At 38.9% G+C, this 25494-nt stretch overlaps 1 protein-coding gene across 7 annotated transcripts in view; it reads left to right on the top strand.

Moving 5' to 3' along the window:
* Positions 1 to 25494, top strand: part of LRP1B (LDL receptor related protein 1B) — a 1334345-nt gene that overhangs the window by 759937 nt on the left and 548914 nt on the right. For all 7 annotated transcript variants that reach the window (XM_075117809.1, XM_075117811.1, XM_075117812.1 and 4 more), the window contains 3 exons: positions 1367 to 1586; positions 5497 to 5686; positions 25303 to 25425. In XM_075117809.1, the coding sequence (XP_074973910.1) occupies positions 1367 to 1586; positions 5497 to 5686; positions 25303 to 25425 (533 nt within the window). The remainder of the gene's footprint in view (positions 1 to 1366; positions 1587 to 5496; positions 5687 to 25302; positions 25426 to 25494) is intronic.

Here is a 25494-nt window from a genome sequence, read left to right as displayed (position 1 = left end):
AGTGTTCAAGAACTGTACATAGTCCATCTTTTTCCCCCAGAAGAAATGATGTTGCAAATTTTTCACCTTTTTTTTTTTTTCATTTTGCCAAATTTGTGTCCCGGGAGTAAACTGCAGTTATAAGGCACAGTACTGCAAGGTGATGAGCACTGTGATCCCTGCATAGAAAAGCACTTAAGCGCATGCTTCACTTGAAGTCCCACTGAAGTCAAAACTACTCAGGTGTTTAAAGTTAAGCATGTGAGTAAGTGCATTTCTGAATTGGGGCCAGGGTAATAAGCACCTTGCCAGATCAAGTCCATATTGTACTACTGAAGATGTTTACATTCAAACAGCAGCTAATTTGTAGAGTCAATCAATAAGAAGGCTCTGATCATTTAATTCCAGCAAAACATATATAAATGAAAACCCTAAAATACTGTTTGAAAATAATCTTCTATTTTATAAAAATACAAACGTGTTTGGTTAAAGGAGTTGTGTGGTAGTAAGGGAGCACTAAGGCACATACTTTGTGCTGCTGCTATTGGAAAAGTATATTAGCTGACTAAAGAAATGTACACAAGTCCCTTGTATTCCAGGAAAGTGGTAAATTCAAGTGAAAAATAAATATGGCCTACAAATATCCTAAATGAAAATGGGAAATATAACCAGTGCAACAAAAGCAGATACATTCAGCAGCCAGTATATGACTGATGGAAACTTAGAGTCTTTGAATACAAATAGACAAAAACAGCCTACGGTTTCTTTTTCTTTCTAACAATCTGTATAAGGTATAAACCAATCACAATATTGTTTTAAGTAAGTCATCAGCTTTTAATATGTGATAGAAGTAGTATTCAAAGTGTCAAGGTCACTTAACCTCCAGTTATTAAACTTGTGTGCAGTTAACTCATCCTATGTGGAGCTTTCAATAGTGTTAAGCAGCAATAGAGAAAAGCAGATACTTTGCATCAAGAAGACAAAATAGACTTGGCCAAATGATCCCAATACAATTCTGCCCTTTGGAACAAAGTCAATCCAATTCCTGGTCTTAAAAAAAAATCATAATTGCTGAGATTAAATAAAGTCTCTAGCAGCTCATTAACGGTACTCTGACTTCTCGTATCAGTCATCTCACTTTTTAATCACATAATTGATTATATTCTCTGTGTATAGAATAGTAGTTTAATGACACTGAACCAGAGGGATTTTTTTTCTTTGCTGTAAATGCTGCTATTCATTTGAAGAAATCAGCAGGTGTCATTCATGCAAAAGCCTAAAGCAAACTGCAATCATATGAAGTTACAAACTTTTTGTTGAAGGCCTTCTAAAATATAAATCAGATAGTTCAAATAATATCTGAATGCTTTTATTTATAATTTCATAGCTGGATGTATTGGACGGACTGGGAGGAAGATGAAATAGATGACAGTGTGGGAAGAATCGAGAAGGCATGGATGGATGGCTACAGCCGGCAGATTTTTGTGACATCAAAGATGCTGTGGCCAAATGGTTTAACTCTGGACTATCATACAAATGTATTGTACTGGTGTGATGCCTATTATGATCACATTGAAAGAATATTTTTGAATGGAACTGACAGAAAGGTAAAAGAAAAATGCTGCTGTTTTGTCCACAGGCTTCCGCTTTCACTGAATCATACTGTGTTGTGTTAAAAATATTTTTCAATGTTTTTTCCCCCTCCGCTCCTGCAGGGCTGCTGTAAGTAGACCCTGTGGGGTGCCTGGCATAAGCTCCATTGAAAACAGTGCAGTTGGCACTCTATTGTAGGAGAACATGGCATGGCCTGACGTATTTTTCTTAGCTTTAGAAGCAGTGATGCAAAGGTGTGTTTTTTCAATCCGGTTTTCCCATGTAGCTGTGAACTGTGGTGTGATTGAGCCACCAGGCTACAGAGACTTCCAGTGGAGACCAATTTAACACAGCTCCTTCTGGCTCTGCCAGCGGGAGCCTTCTATTGGGCTCACCTGATGAAACATTTGTTCATGGACTGCGTAGGTCAGTGCTTGAGATGCTGTTACAATGTTCAGGGGACACACACTAACGAAGTCCAGCCACTGGATTATGGAGCTTGCTTATTGATTTAGCCAGCTTCACCAGCTAGACACATAGATTCTGTGGCCTGAAAGAACCATTATGATCATCTAGTCTGATCTCCTGTGTAGCACAGGCCATAGAACTTCCCCAAAATACTTCCTTGAGCATATCTTTAAAAAAAAAAAAATCCAGTCTTGATTTAAAAATAGTCAGTGATTGAGAATCCACTATGACCCTTGGTAAATTGTTCCAGTGGTTAATTACTCTCACCATTAAAAATGTACACCTTATTTCCTATCTGAATTTCTCTAGCTTCAATGTTCAGACCTCCACGATGATGAGTCCCTATTTACAGTTTCTGAGACCTATCAGTTAGCCAGTTTTTAATCTATTTAATGTGTGCCATGTTCATTTTATACCATTCTAGGTTTTTAATCAAAATGTTGTGTGTGGTACCAAATCCAATGCCTTACAGATTTCTAAGTATTATGTTGGCATTATTATCTTTGTCAACCAAACTTGTAATCGCATAAAAAAGAAAGGTTTCAGAGGAACAGCCGTGTTAGTCTGTATTCGCAAAAAGAAAAGGAGTACTTGTGGCACCTTAGAGACTAACCAATTTATTTGAGCATGAGCTTTCGTGAGCTACAGCTCACTTCATCACGAAAGCTCATGCTCAAATAAATTGGTTAGTCTCTAAGGTGCCACAAGTACTCCTTTTCTTTTTATAAAAAGAAAGATATCAAGTTAGTGTGATAGGATCTCTTTTCTATAAATCAATGTTGATTTACATTAATTACATTACCCTCCTTTAGTTATTTATTAATTGAGTCCCATTATCTTTCAAGGCTCAATATCAGGCAGACAGGCCTGTGATTACCTGTGTCATCCTGTTTTTAAAAACTGGCAGAACATTAGCTTTCTTCCAGTCTTCTGATACTTCCCCAGTTCTTCAAGACTTATTTAAAATCAACAGTAATGGTCCAGCGAGCTCCTTAAACAAGTGTTGCAAGTCATCTGGACCTGCTGACTTAAAAATGTCTAACTTTAGTAGCTTTTCTTTAACTTCCTCAAGAGATACTAATGGAATGGTAAGAGTGTTATCATCACCATCTGATGAGGCTCCGTCGTCTGCGTTTTCCCCAAATGCAGAACAGGAATATATATTGAACACTTCTGCCTTTTCTAAATTATTATTGTTAATTCTACCATTTCCATTTACTTGGAAGTTGTCAGACACAATAAATACTTTGTTATTTTAGAAGTTGCTGGAGGAAGTGGCAGTGACTCAGTGGTCAAGGGCACAACACCCACTTGTGGAAACCTGTTCCAAAGCCTAATAGTTTGTGGTGAAATTCACCTTATCTATCTAAGGATGGAAAAGTGAAATTCAACACATAAAACTGGGAGCAGGGCATTCCCCTCAATAGCCACTGCTTCAGATTATGGGATGGAATAACACACACAGACTGTCTGCACCCTTGAGCAGAGTGTGAGGGCCACAGGATCTACACAATCACAAATCCTGTGATCTCTGGTCTGACCCTTGCTGATTCAACCCTATGTGCTAGCCTACTTGGGACCAGTATGCAGACTCCTACATAGCATGGAGCAGTTGTGGGAACTACCCTTGTGTACATGGTTGCTCCATTGGTGCTTCCTCCTGCATAACCTCATTGTGTTGCTTATGTGATGCCAAAACATTTGTGCATATGCATTTGCTTCAGTTCTGTCTTCTTTGTGCCATTCCAGCAGTGTCAAGGGGTTGGTGACTTGCTCCAACAGTATAGCTAGGGAAGCTCTTTTATGCTTTTTCTCCCTCCCCCAGCTCCACCGCCTGCCCCATCACAAAGGACATGTTGGGGGTAGGGAAAGCATGGTCATAGAGCCTTGCATCCTACCAATCCTGGGTTAACAGAAAAACTCCTAGGAAGTCATTGCAGCTGGTAAAGATTGGACTTGGTTGTTCTAACTTTTACTGAGGGCTGAATTGGCCTCTGCCCACCACCTAGTTTGGGAGTCTGCAATGGAGCATCTCCCTCTGCAGGCCTTGTTCTGAATATAGCTTGGCTGCACTCAAAGATCTCTCTCATTCTTTTTAAAAGTGTTGTTGATACAATTAAGATTTGGATGAAATGTTTGGTTCTTAAATTGTCATTTGGTAATTACCAGGTACACTTACCTTTTGTGTTTGATAGTAAGTATTTTAACATTAAATATGGCAGATTATGGACTAAATTCAGAATTGGAGTAAGTAAGTGCATATTCAGCAAACTTACACATTTTCCTTGTGTGACAGTACAGTGGGGAATTAGAGCGGGTAAAGAAGACTACACAGATCCACCAGTAGGGATGGTTTAAAATTATGTGTTGAAACTGTGTTTTTGAGGAAAATTTAGCTTTTGTAGTTGTGAAAATGAATGCTTGAAAATCCAAATATTTTGATTTGGAAATGCTGCACATGAGAATTGCCCTTTGATAATGCCTTATCTTCCCATTCTTCTCTATTGGTCAGGCTACCCAATGAACTACGTTTTCTATGAAGCTGGATGGCCAGGGACTTCCATGATGCACTGCTTTCCTTCTCCAAGAAGGGAGACAGTGGTGCATCATGGGAAATGTTGCCTCACAAGAGCATTCAGCCGATAGAGGAAAATGAGAGCTTGAGGAACCCAAACTACAATTCTCATGAGGCACTGTAGAGGCAATAACAAAAGGAAATATTTGGGGGTTTGGCCATAAATTTTGGTATTTGAATTCCTGCCAAAAGTCAAAATTTAGTGTTGAAAGTTTAGATTTTTTTTTTTCATTTTCATCAAAACTTTACAGAGGAAGAAAACCCAAGTTTTTTAACTGCCTCTATATGGGGCAGTCCCTTTTATGTGAGGAGCTGCATTTATCACCAAGGCAGATCTGAGACTGGAGTAGTGGCTGTGAAGTGAGTTTTACAGCAACTCTGCAGCCTCTGTACTGGAGATAAGATTTTACACATATTTCCAGTGACTAGGTAATCATGGAAGATGCATTTAATTTGAACGGTTGCCTTATTTCAGGGACCATGATGTGTATTCTCCTCCAACTTCAATAACTCAGTTCCATTTAACAATAGTGAGAGTCATGACTGTGGGTCACTGGAAGAAGATAAATAACTGAGTGATATACCAATGGCACCCATAAAGCCACATGGTAGAACCTCAAAACAAAAAAAGGATACATGTGCATTATCAGAGTAGGGCCTCTTATTTAGAGTGTATTTAAATGTCTGAAAAACATTTGGGATATTGGAATATCAAGTCAGTTAGAATCAAACTTTGATTGTACTGTATGTTATGAATAAAATCTCTGTGTATGGACAGAGTTGCTCATTTCTGAGCTTTCTGACTTCTCTTCCCAACTCTGACATATATACTAAAACATTTCAATTCTGACCAATATTCAGTTCACATTATTTAATTGCAGGTAGTCTACAATGGGAAGGAGCTGAATCATCCTTTTGGGCTATCACATCATGGAAATTATATTTTCTGGACAGATTATATGAATGGCTCTATTTTTCAGTTGGATCTGATGATGAGGAATGTGACACTACTAAGAAGTGAGAGACCACCTCTCTTTGGGCTTCAGATCTATGATCGCTACAAACAGCAAGGTATTGACAATATGTAACTTCTTTACAAGGTTTCCCACTAAACAATATTTCACAATAGTTATGTATACTGAATATTTTTTTCATGCTTCCTCAATGTTTGGAGGAAAATAGCTGGGTTCAAAACCAATGAAAATACTCATAAAGATCTAAAGATATTTCATGAGGTTTCAGCCCCTTATAGGATCTTAAAATTGATCATCTCCTTGCTCCTACCTGCCAACTACATTGACTCACAATATTATACCTAACTGCAGTTATTGGATGTGTGTTCGCACAGTCTTTGTGGACTGCCAGTTTTTCCATACATGAGAAAGGAATCTTGAAATACAATACATAATACATATTTTTTTGTTCAATCCATAGTGAAGATATTGTTGTAGCTACCTTTTCTCAATGGCTGGCAAGACCGGAAACATTTTCTGTCTTTTTTTCTTTTGTAATTTTCTTCTCCTTCTCCTTGATCTTTATCGGCTCCACCACAGCACAATTCAGTGGCTCAGTCAGCTGAGACTGCAATTATGCTTTGCTGTGCTGTATTGATTGACCAGTAGGGGGAGGCATACAGCACAATTTAAACCAGAGGAGAAGTTTTCCTCCTGAAATAAAAGGTCATAGAGAAAGAACATGGATATGGTTCAGATAATGTGATTCCTAGCTCACAGTTTAGTTTATAATTATGTTCAGTGAAGAAATGACTTGGGTTCTCATTACTTGTCTACAAGACAAAGCAGGGATTATTGTAAGAGCAAAATAGAGCAAAATATGAAATACCAACCCAGACATAGATTTAGTTGGAGCTTAAATAGCAGAAATGAGAACCCCTCCAAAGGATAGTTACAGTATAACAAAATAACAGTATCTGGTATAGTTTTAGATACAAATATGAACTTGTGGAACTGTTTGATCAATACATTGGGAATGTGTGTAATGATCTTCAAAAGAACAGAATCAGACAGGGCTATCATTCTTTGTCTGGAATAAAAGTAGAATAATGCTTCCAGTTTCCATAGAAGATCAAAGTCTCCCACATGGCGGCTCATCTGTTTAATCTTTTCTATGAGGCATTCAATATAATTTTCAAGCATAACTGAACCTAAAATGAAATGAAATGCTGTAACATTCATCTATGTGTTAAATGTCTGTATATTATGCCTATTGATTATTATACTATGGCTCTAAAATAAGTCTTGTTCAGCCGCAGATAACATATTAAGTTAGTGACTGTTACAGTTACTGAAACCAGTTACAGGCTGATTGTACCTCTGTCCCTTTACTGGTCTCTCTGAGTATACCCCCCTCAGATGTTAAGCCTCATGCCTTTACCTGTCTTGCAGTGGAATTTCTTAATCTCGATATAATGCCCCATCAAACTCAGTTGCTTCTTATCATGCAGATCTGGCTGGACACCTGCATTTCTTCCTTTGGGGGTTTCTGACCAGTGATATAGTGACCAACAGCCTTCTTAAAGTTAGTATGTCTATTAGAAAATGGAACAAAGCGTTACAGAAAATGATTTAGAAACAACAAACAGCCTACCAGAACATTTATAGTCTCATCTGATCTTACATTTCATTACAAGCTAAGTTAGATGGGCTTTTCTCTTGAGTTACAGGAAAAGAACAGACTGAATTTACATTCTTTTAGGAAGTCAGGGTGCTCTCAGGACCCTTCCTGATCCTATTTTGTCTTCCAGAAAATATCTCTTCTATTCTGATCCCGCATTTTCTCAAAGCCCCACTGTCCTTGTGTATGCCAGGGCCCAATTACTGTATTGATGAATTATTTTTGTGACAGGACACCAAAGTATGAAGTCTTCTTTATGTCTTAGACTAGTGTTTCCCACTCTGCTGGTGAGGCTATCTAGAAGAGGTCCTATGTGACAACAGCTCCATTGTTTGGCATTTAGACCCATTCAGCCTTAATGGCTTTCAATCACTAGTCCTGTGTGTGTGTATCTGTGTGTGTGCGCTTAAGTTGTCTTTTCCCCTCTGAGACATTCCACCACACCAATTCAGAAATTCAATCCATAGACCATATTTTGGGATACATTTACTACCAAGTGCCATCACATTTGTCACACAGTGTTCAAGACTATCAGCTTTTGAGTAACTGTCCATCCCTTAGTCCAGGCACTTTTTCAAGTACTTCCAAAGTCATGGACCAAGATGGTTCAAGGCTTTTTCTAGTAATGTAGACTATAAAATTGAACACAGTTACCTAAAATATGGATGGAGTAGATTTTGAGTCAGAATTTCAAAAGAGCTCAATGCTCACAGTTGGAAACAGGGTTTCAAAAGAATTTAGCACCCAACTACTTACACTGAAAGCAATGCCAATATAGGAGCTATTGTTTGCTGAGCCCTTTTGAAAATGTGGCTCATAGTTGTTGCATAGTTCATGGTACATATATGTTGCATGTATGTAATAATATCAATAATTTAAGCAAATAATTACATTAGGTTATTATCAAGATAAAAATACAATTGGATATTTGATGAATTCATTTCTATCTATCCACTTATCTATATCTACCATATAGATGCTATATGCTGTTTAGCTTACACATCTTTGACTATATTTGACACCATTAGGCTTGTGGTAAGGCACAGGCTAACATAATCATGCAAATATAGAGCTGAAGGAATTGCTCACTAGTTGTAAATACTTCAGTGTACCATTTGAATAAGAGGATTAACCCAATACATATTACATAATAAAACATTTTTATATGTGTACTACAAATTGGATGCAAGGTAACTGTGTCATTATGACTTTAGAACATAGCCCCATTTTTACTGAATTAAAATGGAATCCTGCCCTACTTTGGATCTTATGCAAAATTTCAGCGCAGCAGTTAAAAACTAATGCAAATGTTAGAAACAGGATAATCATTTTAAAAGCAGTAAATGGGGAGGCAATGTCAGAAAATAAAAGCTGTCTTGAAAAAGTCTGATTCTTGAAATGCCTGGTAGCTGAACAATAAGGGTCTTGGAAACAGTTCACAGCTGATGCCACAGAACAGACCAATTTCTGCATTGTATTACTGTTTCATGAGAGATTGCCAGCCCAGGAGTCTCTTCAGCAATTCCATTGTCATCCTTTCTTTGAATACTTGCTTAGAATTATTTGATATGTCTTGTCATTTAGGCTACCACTGATTTAATCCCCTATATTTAATCCTCTATATGCATTAACCTTGAAACCTTTAACTTGAATCCGAATCTAGCCATTTACTTTAATTTGGATGTCTGCTTTAGGACACCCCACTGGAATAAAAAGAGCAGGGTTGCAGGCTGAAGTATTTCAGAGCCAGACTGTGTCTTTTGCCTTTCCCCACTGTTTTGTGACTACCCTTTGGGCTGATCACCCTTCTCGTTCAAGTGATTATCTGAGAAACTCACTCTCATATCAAAAATGTTCATGTATTGTTTCTCTTGCATTTTTATAAGCCTTAAAATGGCTGTTTTATTACAGTTTGTATTTGTTTTCATGACTTTTGATATTCTCTTTGATCTCTGTGTTAGTTGGGTTCATTGGTTTGAACAATGAGTGACCCTGTAAAGATTTTGAAAGTCTATTGAGTTAACATTCCTGAGGTTCAGATGCTTATCCAAAATGTGTTCTGTTCTTCTTTTAGCTGGAAATATTATGAGATTAGGTTGTATTCAGCACTTTTCAGTACTTTTGATTTTGGCTGGTGTAGCTGTAAAAATGGAATAGTCTTTCACGCAGTATTTGGATATTTGTCTTTGAGTCCCAAATAAAGCTAGGAGGTTTAGACCTTAAGCTTTCTGAGTGAAGAACTTGTTTTGAAATTGGAGAGATTATCAAATGGAGAGAACAGGGTGGATCAGGCCCAGAAGGTTTAAGTGTACATTATTTTTTTTTTACATTAACCAAACATTTTTCAATCCTCAAAACTAGTTTGGTTCATTTTGCTGTTGAGTGACAGTTCTGATAATTTCTGAGGACTTTTGCAATTGTTTATTTAGCATTTTCTATTAAACACACAAGTGAAAACATTATTGCTGGTGTAAGAAGAAAGAAGAATGGAGGGAAAAATATCATTAGGTATAAAACGCTTGGCATTTACATCTTTCTAATCCTTCCACAGGAATGATACATCTTATTGAGCAACTGTCATATCAGGATTTAATCGTCACAGCGACCAATGTAATTGGCAGTTTTTCTGGTTCACCTTTGGGCTTCTCAAGGAGAACTAATGATACAAAAGAACTGCCTTTCCACCTTAGTTTCTGTTTGTCATATATGACTATCGAACTACGAAAAAAATGACTGTAGATACTTTGGTTCATCTGCCAGGGAATGTCATTTGTCGAAAGGTAGATAAAGGTTAAATCAGTGCCAAGATTTTTGTCAGCTTCTATTATATCCACTTCTCATTAACTACAATGCCCAAAATCTTACTGTAACACTAATCTGAATTTGGAAGCTTTTTTTCTTTTTCCTATGTTGTCAGCCATCTGGATGCCTTTAATATTGTAGGTGTGATAAAAGATTTCCATGCGAACTAAATAAGGCAGATATCCTTTAATAATTATAATACAAGCAAATCTGTTGGTTCAGGGATAGTTTTTATTGTCAATGAACTAGCTTATCTTACCTGCTCTTTTTTCTCATGATTGATTTATTATTTATAATCCAATTTTCTAATTATTTTATTTCCCAGTGTAACACTAAGACAATCCTTGATTGTCATAATCAGTCAGAGCAGAAAGATATTCCCTAATTTGAGTACATAAATCTGGACAAACCTAATTTAATTTTGGAAATTTAGGTTTTTATCAGACAGATTTCAGAACACTATCTCTTGACATTAGAGTGTAAAATTTTAACCGTTATCATGACATAAAAGAAAGACTAAAAGTAATCAACCTTCTTTGAGTAGCTATTCATATTCATACTTTGGGTTTTGTGCTGCGTAGTGGTGCCTAATGGCAGAATGGTCTCCAAAGAGTGTCCGTTAAAGCATTCCTCCCACCTCCTTTCTTGGTATAAGCATGGCAAATTATAAAGCTGTTATGGCCCACCATCAATTCCACCTGTGGCAAAAGATGGCACTGTTTGTGCAGGATTTGATGGATGACAAAAGGAGATTGTCAAATGAGATCCTAATAGAGGATCAAAATATGGCACTTTATCAGGGCTTTGTTTGATGCCTTGGACTCTTCTTCTAAAGCTTTCTGTAGTTTCTGTGAGGAGACATGCTTGGCCTCACTCCTCTCCTCTGGCATTGAATACTAGAATCAAAGTGGAAGTTCTCCCCATCAAAGGAGATAGTGTTTTCACTGACAAGAAAGATGAGTTGCTAGAAAAGCTGGAGACAAGATTGATGGCCCACTCTTTGGATTTGATTTCTTTCAGCAGGAGACTTTTTCGAATCCTTCTTTCTGTTATCATGGTAGTATTCTCTTGGTAGTATTCTCTTCTCTCATGGTAGTAATCTTCCTTGGATTATTTCTTGTCAAATGAAAAATGTCAACAACAGCGGCAGCAGGCTGTCTTTCTATATGTCTTACCACCTCTCTGTAGTAGTGACTCATTTGAGAAAGCAGGGTATTTTTGTTTATATATTTAGACGATTGGCTGTTGAATGCTACAAGGAATCTATTAAGCATATTGATTTTACATTCACCCTTTTTTTCAGACCTATGACTACTTCTGAATGTCATACAGTTGAATCTCCATACAACTCAGATAATTTTATTCATAGGCTCCATATTGGACTCAGTAGCAGGGAAAGCCTTTGTACCAGAGGATAGATTTCTTTTAAAAAATAGTGCAGTATGTTTTAAATTTTCAAATATGTCAAATTCAGAAGGTAATTTTATTTCTCAGTCTCATGGGTCTCATTTGTACATCTCAGAATGAGGCCAGTGCAGCATTGGATGTCTCAGGTCTACAGACCAGATCTGGACAATCTTCAAATATTAGTCAACATGCTTTGAAACATTCTGAACTCATTGACATGGTGGTCAGTCAGGGATAGTGTTCTCACAGGTGTCCAGTTCAACTCCCCTTCATTATAGGTAAGGATAATTTCAGATGAATCAAGCAATGGTTGGAGGGTGCATCTGAGTCATCTAACAGTTCAAGTTTACTGAGCTTCTCAAGAGCAATGTTTGAACTTCAGCATGTTGGAGTTAAGAGCTATTTGTCTGTCCCTCAGATTATTCCTCACTCACTTGCATGGGAGGATTGTGCAATGGCCAATACATTCATTATGTATTATATCAATCAATGTGGCTGCTCACTGCTCTGCTATTCACAGAGGCAATCAGACTATAGGACTGTTGCATTCTCCACAGCATTTATACAATGGCTCTCCACTAAGTAGAAGAGAACAATATGATTGCAGATAATCTTAGCAGGGACAATTCCAGAAAGTGGTGTTTGAAATGGTGCAAATTCATGGCTTGGATGCAGGAAAAAATGATTCTCTTCTATAAGCTTCCATAGTTTCTGGTTTGTAATATGTAATGCATTTAAAAATTGAGTGGTTATCTAAATCAATGGTTCTCAACCCGGGGTACACAAAGGTCTTCAAAAGGGTACATCAACTCATCTAGATATTTGCTTAGCTTTACAACAGGCTACATAAAAAGCACGAGCAAAGTCAGTACAAACTAAAATTTCACACAGACAAAATGAGAAAGTAAGCAATTTTCAGTAATAGTGTGCTGTGATACTTTTGTATTTTTATGTCTGATTTTATAAGCAGTAGCTTTTAAATGAGGTGAAACTTGGGGTACATAAGAAAAATCAGAATTCTGAAAGGGGTACAATAGTCTGGAAAGATTGAGAACCTCTGATCTAAATCATCTTTGAAAGTTCATTTGGCAGATATCTAATCTTAGCATACTTTCATTCATAGTAGATCACTATTCACCCATGATATGGTTAAGAAATTTATGAAGGGGTTATCAAATATGTATCACCTTTGAGAAATCCTGTCCCTCCTTGGGATCTTAATTTGATCCTATCTACACTCATGAAACCACCTTTAGAATCATTGGCTAAATTTTCTTTCTATTATTTATCTTTCAAGACAGCATTCATTAGTGCCATAATATCAGCCAGAAAGATGAATGAATTAAATGCCTTGATGTCTGACCTGCCATTTACATCTTTTCATAAAGATAAGGTGGATCTTAGACCTGATCCCACGTTTTTGCCAAAAGTGGTTTCTGAATTTCACATCAATCAGACAATTATTCAGCCAGTATTTTTTTTCCCAAATCCACATACTAATAAGGCGGGATCTGTTTTACATACTTTGGATTCAAGAAGAGCTCTTGCGTATTATTTGCATAGTACTAAAAGTTTTTGAAAATAATCTAAATTATTTGTGTTTTATGCTAAGAATCACATGGGTTATATTGTGTACTTCCAGACTATTTCTAGATGGATTAAAACAATGTATTAGTAATGTTACATGTTAGCAGAAGTTCTTGTACCTACAACAGTACGATCTCATTACACCAGAGCTGTGGCAGCATCTTTTGCTTGCCTTAAGCAAATCACAGTTACTGAAATTTTCAGGGCTTTAGCTTAGAGTTCTGTGCATACTTTTACTGAACATTATTCTCTTGATTTGGCTTCAAGGGCTAATGGTAGATTTGGTGGAGCAGTGCATTGCTTTCTCTTTAATTAGGACTCTATTCCCTGCTCCAGCTTATTTCCAATCCTGTTTATCACACTACCAACAAGTGTGAATATATAAAGCCACTCAAAGAAATGAATGTTACTTACTTGTAACCAGAGTTCTTCGAGATGGGTCTGCATATTCACATTTCCTGTCCTCCTTCCCCTTTTTTTTCAGAATCTTTTTGTTCTGTATCTCTGGTTTGGCAGTGGAAGGAACTGAGATGATGGAGGGCACTGCACAGTGTCCCGTCCAACTTCACCTCATGTATCACCGGTACTACAGGCAATTAGATATTCCAGAGATCTTTTTGTTTCAGAGGAGCCGGAGTCTCCACTACTTGCTAATACTGCACACTTGCCCGTTCCAAGATTGTCTGCGTCACTGAGGCCACATCTCTCACAGAGGCCTCTTACCTCTCAAACACCTACTATTCAGGAAGAACATTTATCTCCATCTTCATTATGTAGATCTTCTCTGGACTATATTGAGGATGATTACACTGGTTCTCAGATTTCTGTCCAGGGATCCCCTGTCAATTGTACTAGAGACTATTCACCTGGCAGCTACACTGAGAGAAAAACTTTGAAAAAAAAATCTTGAGCATAATGTCATTAGTCTGAACAACAATGGATGCCCCCTACCTTATGGGCCCCTTTAATGGCTTTATTGAGATATCTGGGCTCTCTATCACCAAGAGTTCTATGAAGATAAAGGGGGCGGGGAATAGGGAGAATGGCATGGCAGTGATCTACTATAGATCATCAAATCAGAGGAGCAGGTGGATGAGGCATTTCTAGAAGAAATAACAGAAATACCCAAAACACAAGACCAGGTAATAATGGGAGACTTTAATTTCCTGGATATCTGTTGGAAAAGTAATATACAAAACACAATCTCCAGTACATTCTTAGAATGTGTTGGTGACAACTTCTTGTTTCAGAAGTTGGAGGAAGTAACTGGAAGTAGGGGAGAGTGACATTTTAAACTTGATTTGGATTAATAGGTAGGAACTGATTTCAAATCTGAAGATAGAAGGCAACTTGGGTTGAAGTGATCATGAAATGATAGATTTCATGATTCTAAACCAAGGAAGGAGTAAGAGCCACAGATGAAGAATGATGGACTTCAAAAAAGCTGTCTTTAACAAACTCAAGTAACTGGGAGGTAAAGTCCCTTGGGAAGAAAAAATATAAGGGAAAAAGGAGATCTGAAGAGGTGGATGTCCCTCAAAAAGAGTATTAAAGGCATAACAACACACTATTCTAATGTGAAAGAAAGGTAGGAAGAATAACAAGAAACCAGTATGGCTGTACCAGGTTTTTAATGAGGTGAAAATCTAAAAGGAAGCGTACAGAAAGTAGAAACATGGACAGATTGTTAAAGATAACTACAAGAGATATAAAAGGCAATAAGAAGAGGTTTTATAAATACATTAGGTGTAAGAGAAAGACAAAAGGAAAGTGTAGGCCCAATACTTAGTGGGGAAGGAGAGCTAATAAATGACACCAAGAAGGCTGAAATGTTCAATGTCTATTTTACTTCAGTCATCACTAAAAATGTTAATGGTGACCAGCTGCTTAATGCAATTAATATTGACAACAAGGAGGAAGGAACACAAGCCAAAATAGGGAAAGAACTGGTTAAAGAATATTTAGATAAGTTATATGTATTCAAGGTGTATTCCTGATTAAATTCACCCTAGAGCACTTGAGAAACTAACTGAAACAATTTTGGAGCCGTATGCTTATAAAATTTGCAAATGACACCAAGCAGGGAAGGACTGCAAGAACTTTGGAGGACAAGATTAGAATTCCAAATGACCTGAAAGCAAGATGAAATTCTATAAAGACAAGTGCAAAGTATTTCACTTAAGAAGGAAAAATTAAATGCACAAATACAAAATGCAGAATAATGAGCTACGCAGTAACACTGCTGAAAAGCATTTGGGGTTATAGTGGATCACGAATTGAGCATGAGCCAAAAATGTGATGCAGTTGTGAAAAAGGCTAATATCATTCAGAGATGTATTAAAAGGAGTGTCATATGTAAGGCACAGGAGATAATTGTTATGCTCTACTCAGCTCCAGTTCCACCTCAGCTAGAGTATTGTGTTCAATTTTGGGTGCCACACTTCAGGAAATATGTGGGTAAATTGGAGAAAGTCCAGAAGAGAGTATCAAAAATGATAAAAGGTTTAGAAAATGTGACATGTGAGCAAAGATTTTAAAAAAAACAGACATGATTATTTTTGAGAAAAGGAGACTCATGTGGGTACCTGATAAGTCATCAAATATGGTAAGGGCGGTTACAAAGGGAAAGATGGTGATCGTTCTCCTTGTCCACTGAAGTTAGAACCAGAAGTAACCTGCTTAATTTGCAACAAGGGAGATTTAGTTTGGATATTAGGAAAAAACTTTTCTAACTATAAGAATAGTTAAGTGCTGGAATAGGTTACAAAGGAAGATTGTGGAAGCCCTGTAATTGGAAGTTTTTAACAACAGGTTGCACAAACATCTGTCAGGGATGGTCTAGGTATACTTTGGTCCTGGCTCAGCACAAAGGGGTGAGCTAGGTGACGTTTTGAGGTCCCTTCCAGCCATACATTTCTATAGGTTCTATAGGTTTCTATAGTTATGACCCTAAATACCTAAAATGGAACATTTTATTTCAGGTCAACATGAATCTCTGCATTTTCCTGAGTGATGGAGGTGGCTCATGGGAGTTGCAGTTCTAGGTGCATCATGGGGGCCCAGATCCAAAGCTGGGCTATGTCTGCCAGGACACACTGTGCCTTCTCCCTATAGCTGAGTTGCTTCTGTGAATCATGGGACTGGGCAAGACTCTGATACATTATGGGTGGCATAGTGAGGCCATGGAGCAGAGCCCATGGGGAGAGACATGAGGGACTCAGAACTACAACTCCCACGAGGCATGGCATTGACTCAGGAAGACTTAGAGATTTATGTCAACCTTAAATGAAACATTTCAATTAGATTTTCGAAACAGAAAATTCTATCCAAAATATTTTTTCCTTTAGAAAATTTTTATTCCAATGAAATCCCAGATTCTGATAGGACAGTGTGAACTGTATGAATTTATTTGCTGATTGATAGCTGTGTGGTGTTATATATGATCCGATAAAGAATTACAATCTCTAGCTATGCTCCAATCCATCTCCTGCTGAAATCAACAGGCGTCTTTCACTAACTTTAATAGGAATTGGATAAAATCCTATCACAACTAGTCAAACAGTTTATCCAATGTTTTCTTAATCAATAATCCCCATATTAATGTCTTCTTCTGGCCTTGTAGAGGTAGTTTGGTAGGTAAGTAAACTTAGTTTTGATCTGGGTTTAAAGTGCATATATCATGAATCATAGACTTTAAGGTCAGAAGGGACCATTATGATCGTCTAGTCTGACCTCCTGCACAATGCAGGCCACAGAATCTCACCCACCCATTCCTGTAACAAACCTCTAACCTATGTCTGAGCTATTGAAGTCCTCCAATTGTGGTTTAAAGACTTCAAGGTGCAGAGAATCCTCCAGCAATGACCCGTGCCCCATGCTGCAGGGGAAGGCGAAAAACCCCCAGGGCCTCTGCCAATGTGCCCTGGAGGAAAATTCCTTCCCAACCCCAAATATGGCGATCAGCTAAACCCTGAGCATGTGGGCAAGACTCACCAGCCAGGCACCCGGGAAAGAATTCTCTGTAGTAACTCAGATCCCACCCCATCTAAGATCCCATCACAGGCCATTGGGCATATCTACCGCTAATAGTCGAAGATCAATTAATTGCCAAAATTAGGCTATCCGATCATATCATCCCTTCCATAAACTTATCAAACTTAGTCTTGAAGCCAGATATGTCTTTTGCCCCCACTGCTTCCCTTGGAAGGCTGTTCCAGAACTTCATTCCTCTGATCGTTAGAAACCTTCATCTAATTCCAAGTCTAAACTTCCTGATGGCCAGTTTATATCCATTTGTTCTTGTGTCCACATTGGTATTGAGCTTAAATAATTTTTTTCCCTTCATGGTATTTATCCCTCTGATATATTTATGGAGAGCAATCATAAAGAATGGAGGAGGAGAGATATTTTCAGTTTTCATATTGATCCCCATCTTTTCCAATCTAGCTAATAATTCTCCATGTGGAACCATATCAAATGCCTTTCTGAAATTGAGGTAAATTAGATCCACTGTGTTTCCTTTGTCTAAAAAAATCTGTTACATTCTCAAAAAAGGTGGTCAGGTTGGTTTGGCACGATCTACACTTTGTAAAACCATGTTGTATTTTGTCCCAATTACCATTGACCTCAATGTCCTTAACTACTTTCTCCTTCCCATTTTTTTCCAAGACCTTGCATACTGCAGAGGTCAAACTAACAGGCCTGTAGTTGCCCAGATCACTTTTTTTTCCCTTTCTTAAAAATAGGAACCATGTTAGCAATTCTCCAGCCATACGGTACAACCCCTGAGTTTACAGATTCATTAAAATTTTTTGCTAATGGGCTTGCCATTTCATGTGCCAGCTCCTTTAATATTCTTGGATGAAGATTATCTGGGCCCCCCGATTTAGTCCCATTAAGCTGTTTGAGTTTGGCTTCTACCTCGGATGTGGTAATATCTACCTCCATATCCTCTTTCCCATTTGTCATCCTACCATTATCCCTAAGCTCCTCATTAAAGACTGAGGCAAAGTATTTGTTTAGATATTGGGCCATGCCTAGATTATCCTTAACCTCCACTCTATCCTCAGTTTGTTTAGCAGTCCCATTTCTTCTTTCATTGTTTTCTTCTTATTTATATGGCTATAGAGCCTTTAACTATTGGTTTTAATTCCCTTTGCAAGGTCCAACTCTACATGGCTTTTGGCCTTTCTCACTTTATCCCTACGTGTTCTGACCTTAATAAGGGAGCTTTCCTTGCTAAGCCCTCCCATCTTCCACTCCTTGTAGGCTTTCTGCTTTTTCTTAATCACCTCTCTAAGGAGCTTGCTCATCCAGCTTGGTCTACAACATCTGCCTATGATTTTTTTCTCCTTTCTTGGGATGCAGGCTTCTGATAGTTTCTTCAACTTTGACTTGAAGTAATTCCAGGCCTCCTCCACAAGATCCTTTAGATCCACAAGTTCTTCAGTCCAATCCACTTCCCTAACTAATTTCCTTAATTTTTTTAAGTTAGTTCTTTTGAAGTCAAAAACCCTAGTCACAGATTTTTTCTGTTTATCCTTCTATTTAGTTTGAACTGAATTAGCTCATGATCACTCCAAGCAAGGTTGTCCCCTACAACCATTTCTTCTATGAGGTCCTCACTACTCACCAAAAGCAAATCTAAAATGGCATCCCCTCTTGTTGGTTCAGCAGCTACTTGGTGAAGGAATCCATCAGCTATCGCATCCAGGAAAATCTGAGCTCTATTATTATTACTAGCACTTGTCCTCCAGTCTATATCTGGGAAGTTAGTCTCCCATGATCACACAATTCCCATTAGTATTTTCTTCATTAAAAACATTAAAGAGGTCTCTATCCATGTCCAGATCAGATCCCAGCAGTCTATCGCACACCCCAAGCACTATCCCAGGGGAGGCTCTAGTAGCTTTCTTCCCCAATGTGATTTTTGCCCAGACAGACTTTGTCTTATCCATTCCATCACTTCTAATTTCTTTACAGTCTACCTCATCATTGCTATACAATGCTACTCCACCACCTTTGCCTTTATTTCTGTCTTTTCTAAACAGGACGTACTCTTCAATACCTGTAGTCCAGTCGTTATTACTATTCCACCATGTTTCTGTTATCCCTATAATATCTGGTTTCACTTCTTGCACCAGTAGCTCTAGTTCCTCCATTTTGTTACCTAGGCTCCTCGCATTAGTGAACAAACAGCTTAATTTTTGCTGTTTGGCCTCGCTCACATTCTTTACCTGATTAGGCACAGACATTCTACTGCCAGTATCACCTATTAGCCTGGTATGTACACTACCCTTCCTCCTTATGTCCATTCTCCTACCCACAGCTGTATCCTTTCTTACTTTGTTTTCTTCCCTCTCAATTCAGCATGGAGATTACCTGGACATCTCCCAAACATCTCTCCCAGATTCCTAGTTTAAAGCTCTCTTGATCAGTTGTGCCATTCTCCATCCTACAAGTCTATTTCTCTCCTCACTCAGGTGAAGTCCATCCCCAGAGAACAGTCCTCTGTCCATGAATGCTTCCCAGTGGCCATACATTCCAAAGCCCTCCTTATAGCACCACTGCCTTAGCCATCTGTTGAGCATCATAATCTTGATGTTCCTGCTCTTAAAGAAACAGTTGAGGGACATAAATTTGATGCAGTGTATAATCAGACTTGAATAATTACTCCTTGTGGTATATTTCATTCAGATATTTCAGCAGTTGACATTTTAGAACTTGTTTAACAGCTTTGTTTTTGTTTTTGTTTTATGTAATGTTCTTTCAGAATATAAACAGAAGTTTGCATGCAATACATACATATTTATTGACTAAAATATTTTATCCAACATCTTTAACAATTGTATAAACCTCAGTGGGACTATAGTCTTATTCTGTATACTTACATGTTTTTTATAGCATTCTTTTTTTCTGATCTAATATGATTAATTTCTTTAAAATGAATGTATATATGAAATAGTGTGCTACCCATTCATTATGTCACCCTTGCACTGCTTAAATAGACTAAGACACAGACAAATGGCTATTTATTCTTGTTGTGTATCTCCTGCTTAAATGCACAGTAAGCATAACATATATAGGTAGTACAATAGTTCTGAATACCAGTGGGTGATTTATACAGTAATCCCATCAGAAATGATAAACCATTCTTTCATAACTTTCCAGATAGCAAATAAAGGGTGCCACAATGATGGCCAGTACTAGATAGGAATGCCTACTCTGCTAGCTACATAAAAATTAGCACATTTAAACAGAAAAATTGTCCTCTCACTTGTTTTGCGTACCTATAGATGCCTCCAGGGATCTTAGCTTTTATTGCAAAAATTCAGGCACTGAGCGAGTTTAGGTGCTCATAGGATGCAGCTGAGTGATGGTTTTCTGAATTTCATGTTTTCTGAATCCTACTGGGGCCTGATTCTGGAATTTAGTCACCTAAAGTGTCAGACACCTAAATCCTTTAGTGAATCTTGCTGTGGGTGCTGAAGTCCAATAATCTTTAGGTAGACAAAACAAAGTGACATTCATAATTCCCCCCCCCCACTCAGCTAACCCTGTAGGCATTTAAATCTCCAGAGGTCCCTAAATTTCCATCAGTGGGCATGTGCAAAGTTGCCTATGTCCTGATGCTGCCATGTTGCTAATGAGGTGCTTGGAGCTCTCACACATGCTTAAGCCCTGCTGGGCTCTTCAAGGTACGTGTTCCTCATCTATCTTGTCTCTGGGGCCAGATCCAGAAGGCATGCTCAGGGCACACCTAACTTGAACAAAAGACAGCTGAGGTAAATAATCAGGAATTTTGGGCTGCCTGGCATTTGTGTGTCCAAAAATGTGCAGAAGCCCAGTGGGTAGAGCATGCCCCTGGAACATAGGGGAGCCAGGTTTGAATCCCTGTTTTGCATGCCTTAGAGCAGAGACTTGAGCCCAGATCTCCTACAAATTAGCTGTGTATCCTAACCACCAGGGTATTCTGGGTTGCGGGTTCTTCTGTTGAAGCTGTTGCACTTTGTATAAATAACGAAATATTAATTGAAGCAGAAACGCTAACCTTACTCTCCCACATCCAATGTGAATGCCCTAGCCACAGGGCTATAGAGTCAATCTCTCTCTTTGTCCCAAGATGTCCCAGGGCACCTAGGAGTTAGGCGGTGTAACACTTAAGTCCCCTTTGTGAATCTAGCCCAATAGAATCTTCTTCCTACATGCTGACTTCATCTCTGAACATAAACAGCTCCCTATAGTTCTGCACCTTTGCAATTAGCATTTGCAACCTCTCATGAGCTATAACTTGGACAAAATGTAGCATGGTTTCCTGAATGCAGATTTCAGAGTGTGTTTCTGCTACTTGTTTTCATTATTTGTGCTTATCCCTGGCCCTCTACCCCGACATACGCACAAATATCAGAGCATCTGCTACACTACATTCTAATATATATGAGATATCGACTATCTTAAATAAGCTTGTTAAAACATAAAATAAATTCTCTTAATGGGGTATAGTGCCTATCAGTTCCTAGGAAAGATGGGTTAGGGTTATCCAGGCAGGGAAAAAACCTAGAGGTAAAATTTTGAAGCCTAACAGGCAGATTTTAAAGGTATTTAGGCACCTAAAAGTTGGGAGTTAGTTGGCTAGGTGCTTTTGAAAATCCACCCACTAGGTACTTTTGACAATTCCATACATCTTTAGGTGACTTAATACCTTAAAAATCTGGCACCAAGTCACTTTTGAAAATGGTACTTATGCTCCTATGTCTCCTAGATCCAAATCCACAAAGGGACTTTGGTATTACAGTGTCCTGGAAAATCACCGGAATTACAATGGGATTCACGGAGCCTGAGATAGGCGCTTAGGATCCCTATACAATGCATGGGGAGAAATAAGCACCTTAGAATGAGATTTGCAAAAGCTATTTTGCTAGGTGGGAGCCTCCTAAATTAGCCAGTGGGAGATGCTGACAAAAGAAGTGTGTCCTGTGCCCCTTCCCTCTTGCAGAGTCAGGGCATGTCTACACTAAAAACTTAAGTGGACCTAACATATGTTAGGCTGACTTACAGCCACTGCAGTAATTACTGCAGTAGTTCTCATTCAAACTACGCTTCTTCTGTATGTGGTACACATCCTCACCAGGAGAGCTTCCACTGACTTAAGAGGGGCAGTGTGAGGGGGCTGAAAGACCAGGCTCTTAGCTCCCTGCCTGAAGCCCACCTGCCCCCTGGCTTGCAGCTCCCCACTGGGATCCTGTCTGCCCCTCCACCTTGGATCCCTTCCCCCCACCAGGAGCAGTGCAGCTGCCCCAACTATCGGCTCTTTGCTCCAACAGAAAGCACAGCGGACACCTGGGAACCCAGTGTGGAGCTTCTGATGGAGAGCGGGGAGCCCAGGGAGCAGCCCGTCTGGGAGCAGGGACCCTGGGGGCAGCTCTGCTCTGAGTGGTATTCAGGAAGCCCAGGCAATAGCCCAGCTCTGAGCAGGAAGCCTAGGGAGCAGGCGGCAACCTGACTGGGAGCAGGGACCCGGAAGCATGGGTCATAGGTACCGACTCCATGGGTGCTCCGGGGCTAGAGCACACACTGGAAAAATGGTGGGTGCTTAACACCCACCAGCAGGCTCCCTATCAACACATCTCCCTCCTCACAGCACCTCCTGCCCACCGGTGGGCCCCACTGATAAGTGCTTCCCCCTCCCTCCCTCCCAGTACCTACCGCCTGCCGCGGATCAGCTGTTTTGCAGTGTCAGGAAGTGCGGGGGAAGGCGCAAGTGTGCAGCGCGCTAGGTGGAGGGGGGTGGGAAGAAACAGGGCTGGGTGGGGCACTGGGGGAAGGGGTGGGGTGAAGTGGGGGCAGGGCCTGGGCAGAGCAGGGGTCGGAGAACCCTGCCACAGATTAGAAACTCAGTACCTTTGGCCTGGGAAGCCGACTTTGCAGACTGCCCACTGAGATGAGGCAGAGGCAATGCATGGGATTCCAGTGGCAGGGGAGGAAAAGCAGGGGGGGAAGAGGAGCTCATCTGGCAGTCAGCCACCTGCTGCTGCTTCCCTCACCGGGCTGCAGGGTCACATGGTGTTTGTGGGGGGGAGGGGTTTGCCCCTCCTTGCTCCTCCTTGTGTATGCCCCTGGAATGGGTTATGGGGTATTCTAATGTGGGGCTCCCTCAGTCGCTCCTATTGAAGCTGTTGCACTTTGGATAAATAATTAATAATCATTCTTGAGAAAATTAAACTGTGGAAAAGGAGTGGAGTGGACATTGTTTTGTTTCCCTGTATGCTTCAGCCATCCTCACTGCACATAAGTGGAACACCATCCAGTGATGGTATATTTTGGTGGACAGGCTGCTCCCAATTAACCAGCTGTCATTAAAAGAGGAGATGATTTTCCAAATCTAAAATGACTTGAATTGAAAAAAAATGCTATTCTAAATAAGAATAAACAAATAAAATACATTCTGCATTTTATTATTTTTTCATTGTCTGTGTCTGATAAAATATTTTTTTGGAAAACCACTGTTAAACACTTCACACCTGGTTAAACACTATTTAGTCTCCTAGCAGTCACCGAATGTATCCTTATTTAGTGGAATTTTGCTAATAGTGGACTAAAGGAGTGGAAGATTTGGAAATCCATTACAAGATTTGTACAAACCTGGATCATTGGTTATGGTCTCCCTACCCATGTGCATTACCAGCAACATCTGAAACCTAGCACTGCTTGAGAAACAGCAGTCAAATGACAATGGCAGTGTATGACTAAGTAATTAGGATGTGACTCAAAGCCTACTAAAGTACTTAAGACTGGCTTCAATGGCTTTGAATCAGACCCTTGTAGTAGAGTATGTTGGAGAGTTGAGATGGTGGTTAGAGGGAATGTAGCAAGCATTGGCAGATTATAGAAACCCTGAGGCAAAATTTCCCCTTGTCTTAATGCTCTCCATACCTTAAAATAAATAAATAAAGTGGGATCTGATTTTTTTTTTCATTCCTCAAACACTCACATCCATCTGAGTGTCTATTCTGAGTGCATGAGGAATATAGGACCAAGACCTAGAAGTGTTTCAGTCTAATTCTAACTAAGCTTATGAAATTATTATAATGATTTTCTATTTAATGTCACTTCATGACAGGACAGAAAGTAACTTGTCAGTTTCTACTTTTTCATATGACAAAGGCATAAAATTCTGGCATAATAGTAATTTGTTCTTCAGAATTTAAAATTCATAGGCAGTAGCAAATTATGAGCATAACTCACATTAGAATACGTGAGTGCTTAACTCCCATTCACAACACTGAAAAGTATATCCTGATATATTTCAGCATTTCCTTTTCTTATTTATTCTCCATTATGAATTTATTGATTTTTCTATTTCTTTAGTTTTTCAGTTTTCAAACAGAGCTCTTGATATATAACTAAATGTGTAATTTATTTTGGCACATGAAAATGGTGACTGATCGCTTAGATAAAAAGCCAAACAGTACTATAAAGTATTACATATTTGGAACCAGGATCATGCAGTTATAGCAGGAAAACCATAGCCATCGCTGGAGACTGCTTTTTTAATGGTGGCAGTCCTGGTTGGAGGGAACAATATGATCCAAGCTTGATTACCTCTGAGTTCAGAAGTTAAGTGATGTTAAAGAGTTTATATAGGCTCATTGGCCTGTCTAGCTTTCACTTTCTTTCATTTCTAAGCTTTTGTAAGTGTGCCAAAGTAAATTTAGATTTGAGAATGATGAAAAGGATCCTAGTCTACTCTGGGTCAGTCAGTCTGAGTGCCAGACTACACTGTGAAAATTTGTGCATTTGAGTTAAATATTTATTGGTGATAAAATGATTTTGTACTATGCATTTTCCTCATTATTCTCCACGTAATACTTCCAGCCTCTCAGGCCTGGGATATAATAACCTAGTCTGTCATTGTAGTCGCATTTTTGCGCTTGAGTCTTAGCTGCCAATATAGTTGAGATTTTTTCATTTTATGTTGTTGTCTATTTAAAAATAATGAAGTTCACTTTAATTTTTGAACTCACGTGTCTGTGTCCTGTAAAAATGCTAATATTTATTAAAGAGTGAGAGAGGACATTTGTGAACTGATATAATTTTTGTTGTCTATACCTGCAGGTTATACAATAACAGAAGAAGAACTACCACAATAACATGTCTCCTTGTAAATAAAAGCATATCTCAGTTAATTTTCTACATGCTCTTTTACATGGCTTTTGAGCTATTATGTCTTACGATTACTTTTTCTTTTTTAATTGCAGGTGACAATGCATGTCGTGTTAATAATGGAGGCTGCAGCACTCTTTGTTTAGCCATTCCCGGAGGCAGAGTTTGTGCCTGTGCTGATCATCAGCTCCTAGAGGAAAACAGTACAATGTGCATGAGTAAGATTTTCTTGAAGACTATCTGGGTATATATTACTGTTATGGGAGAGAAAAATCAAATCTGAAAAG

The sequence above is a fragment of the Caretta caretta genome, chromosome 11 (genome assembly GCF_965140235.1).
Source record: "Caretta caretta isolate rCarCar2 chromosome 11, rCarCar1.hap1, whole genome shotgun sequence".
Taxonomy (NCBI): Eukaryota; Metazoa; Chordata; order Testudines; family Cheloniidae; genus Caretta; species Caretta caretta.
This window is presented reverse-complemented; position numbering and strand designations above follow the sequence as displayed.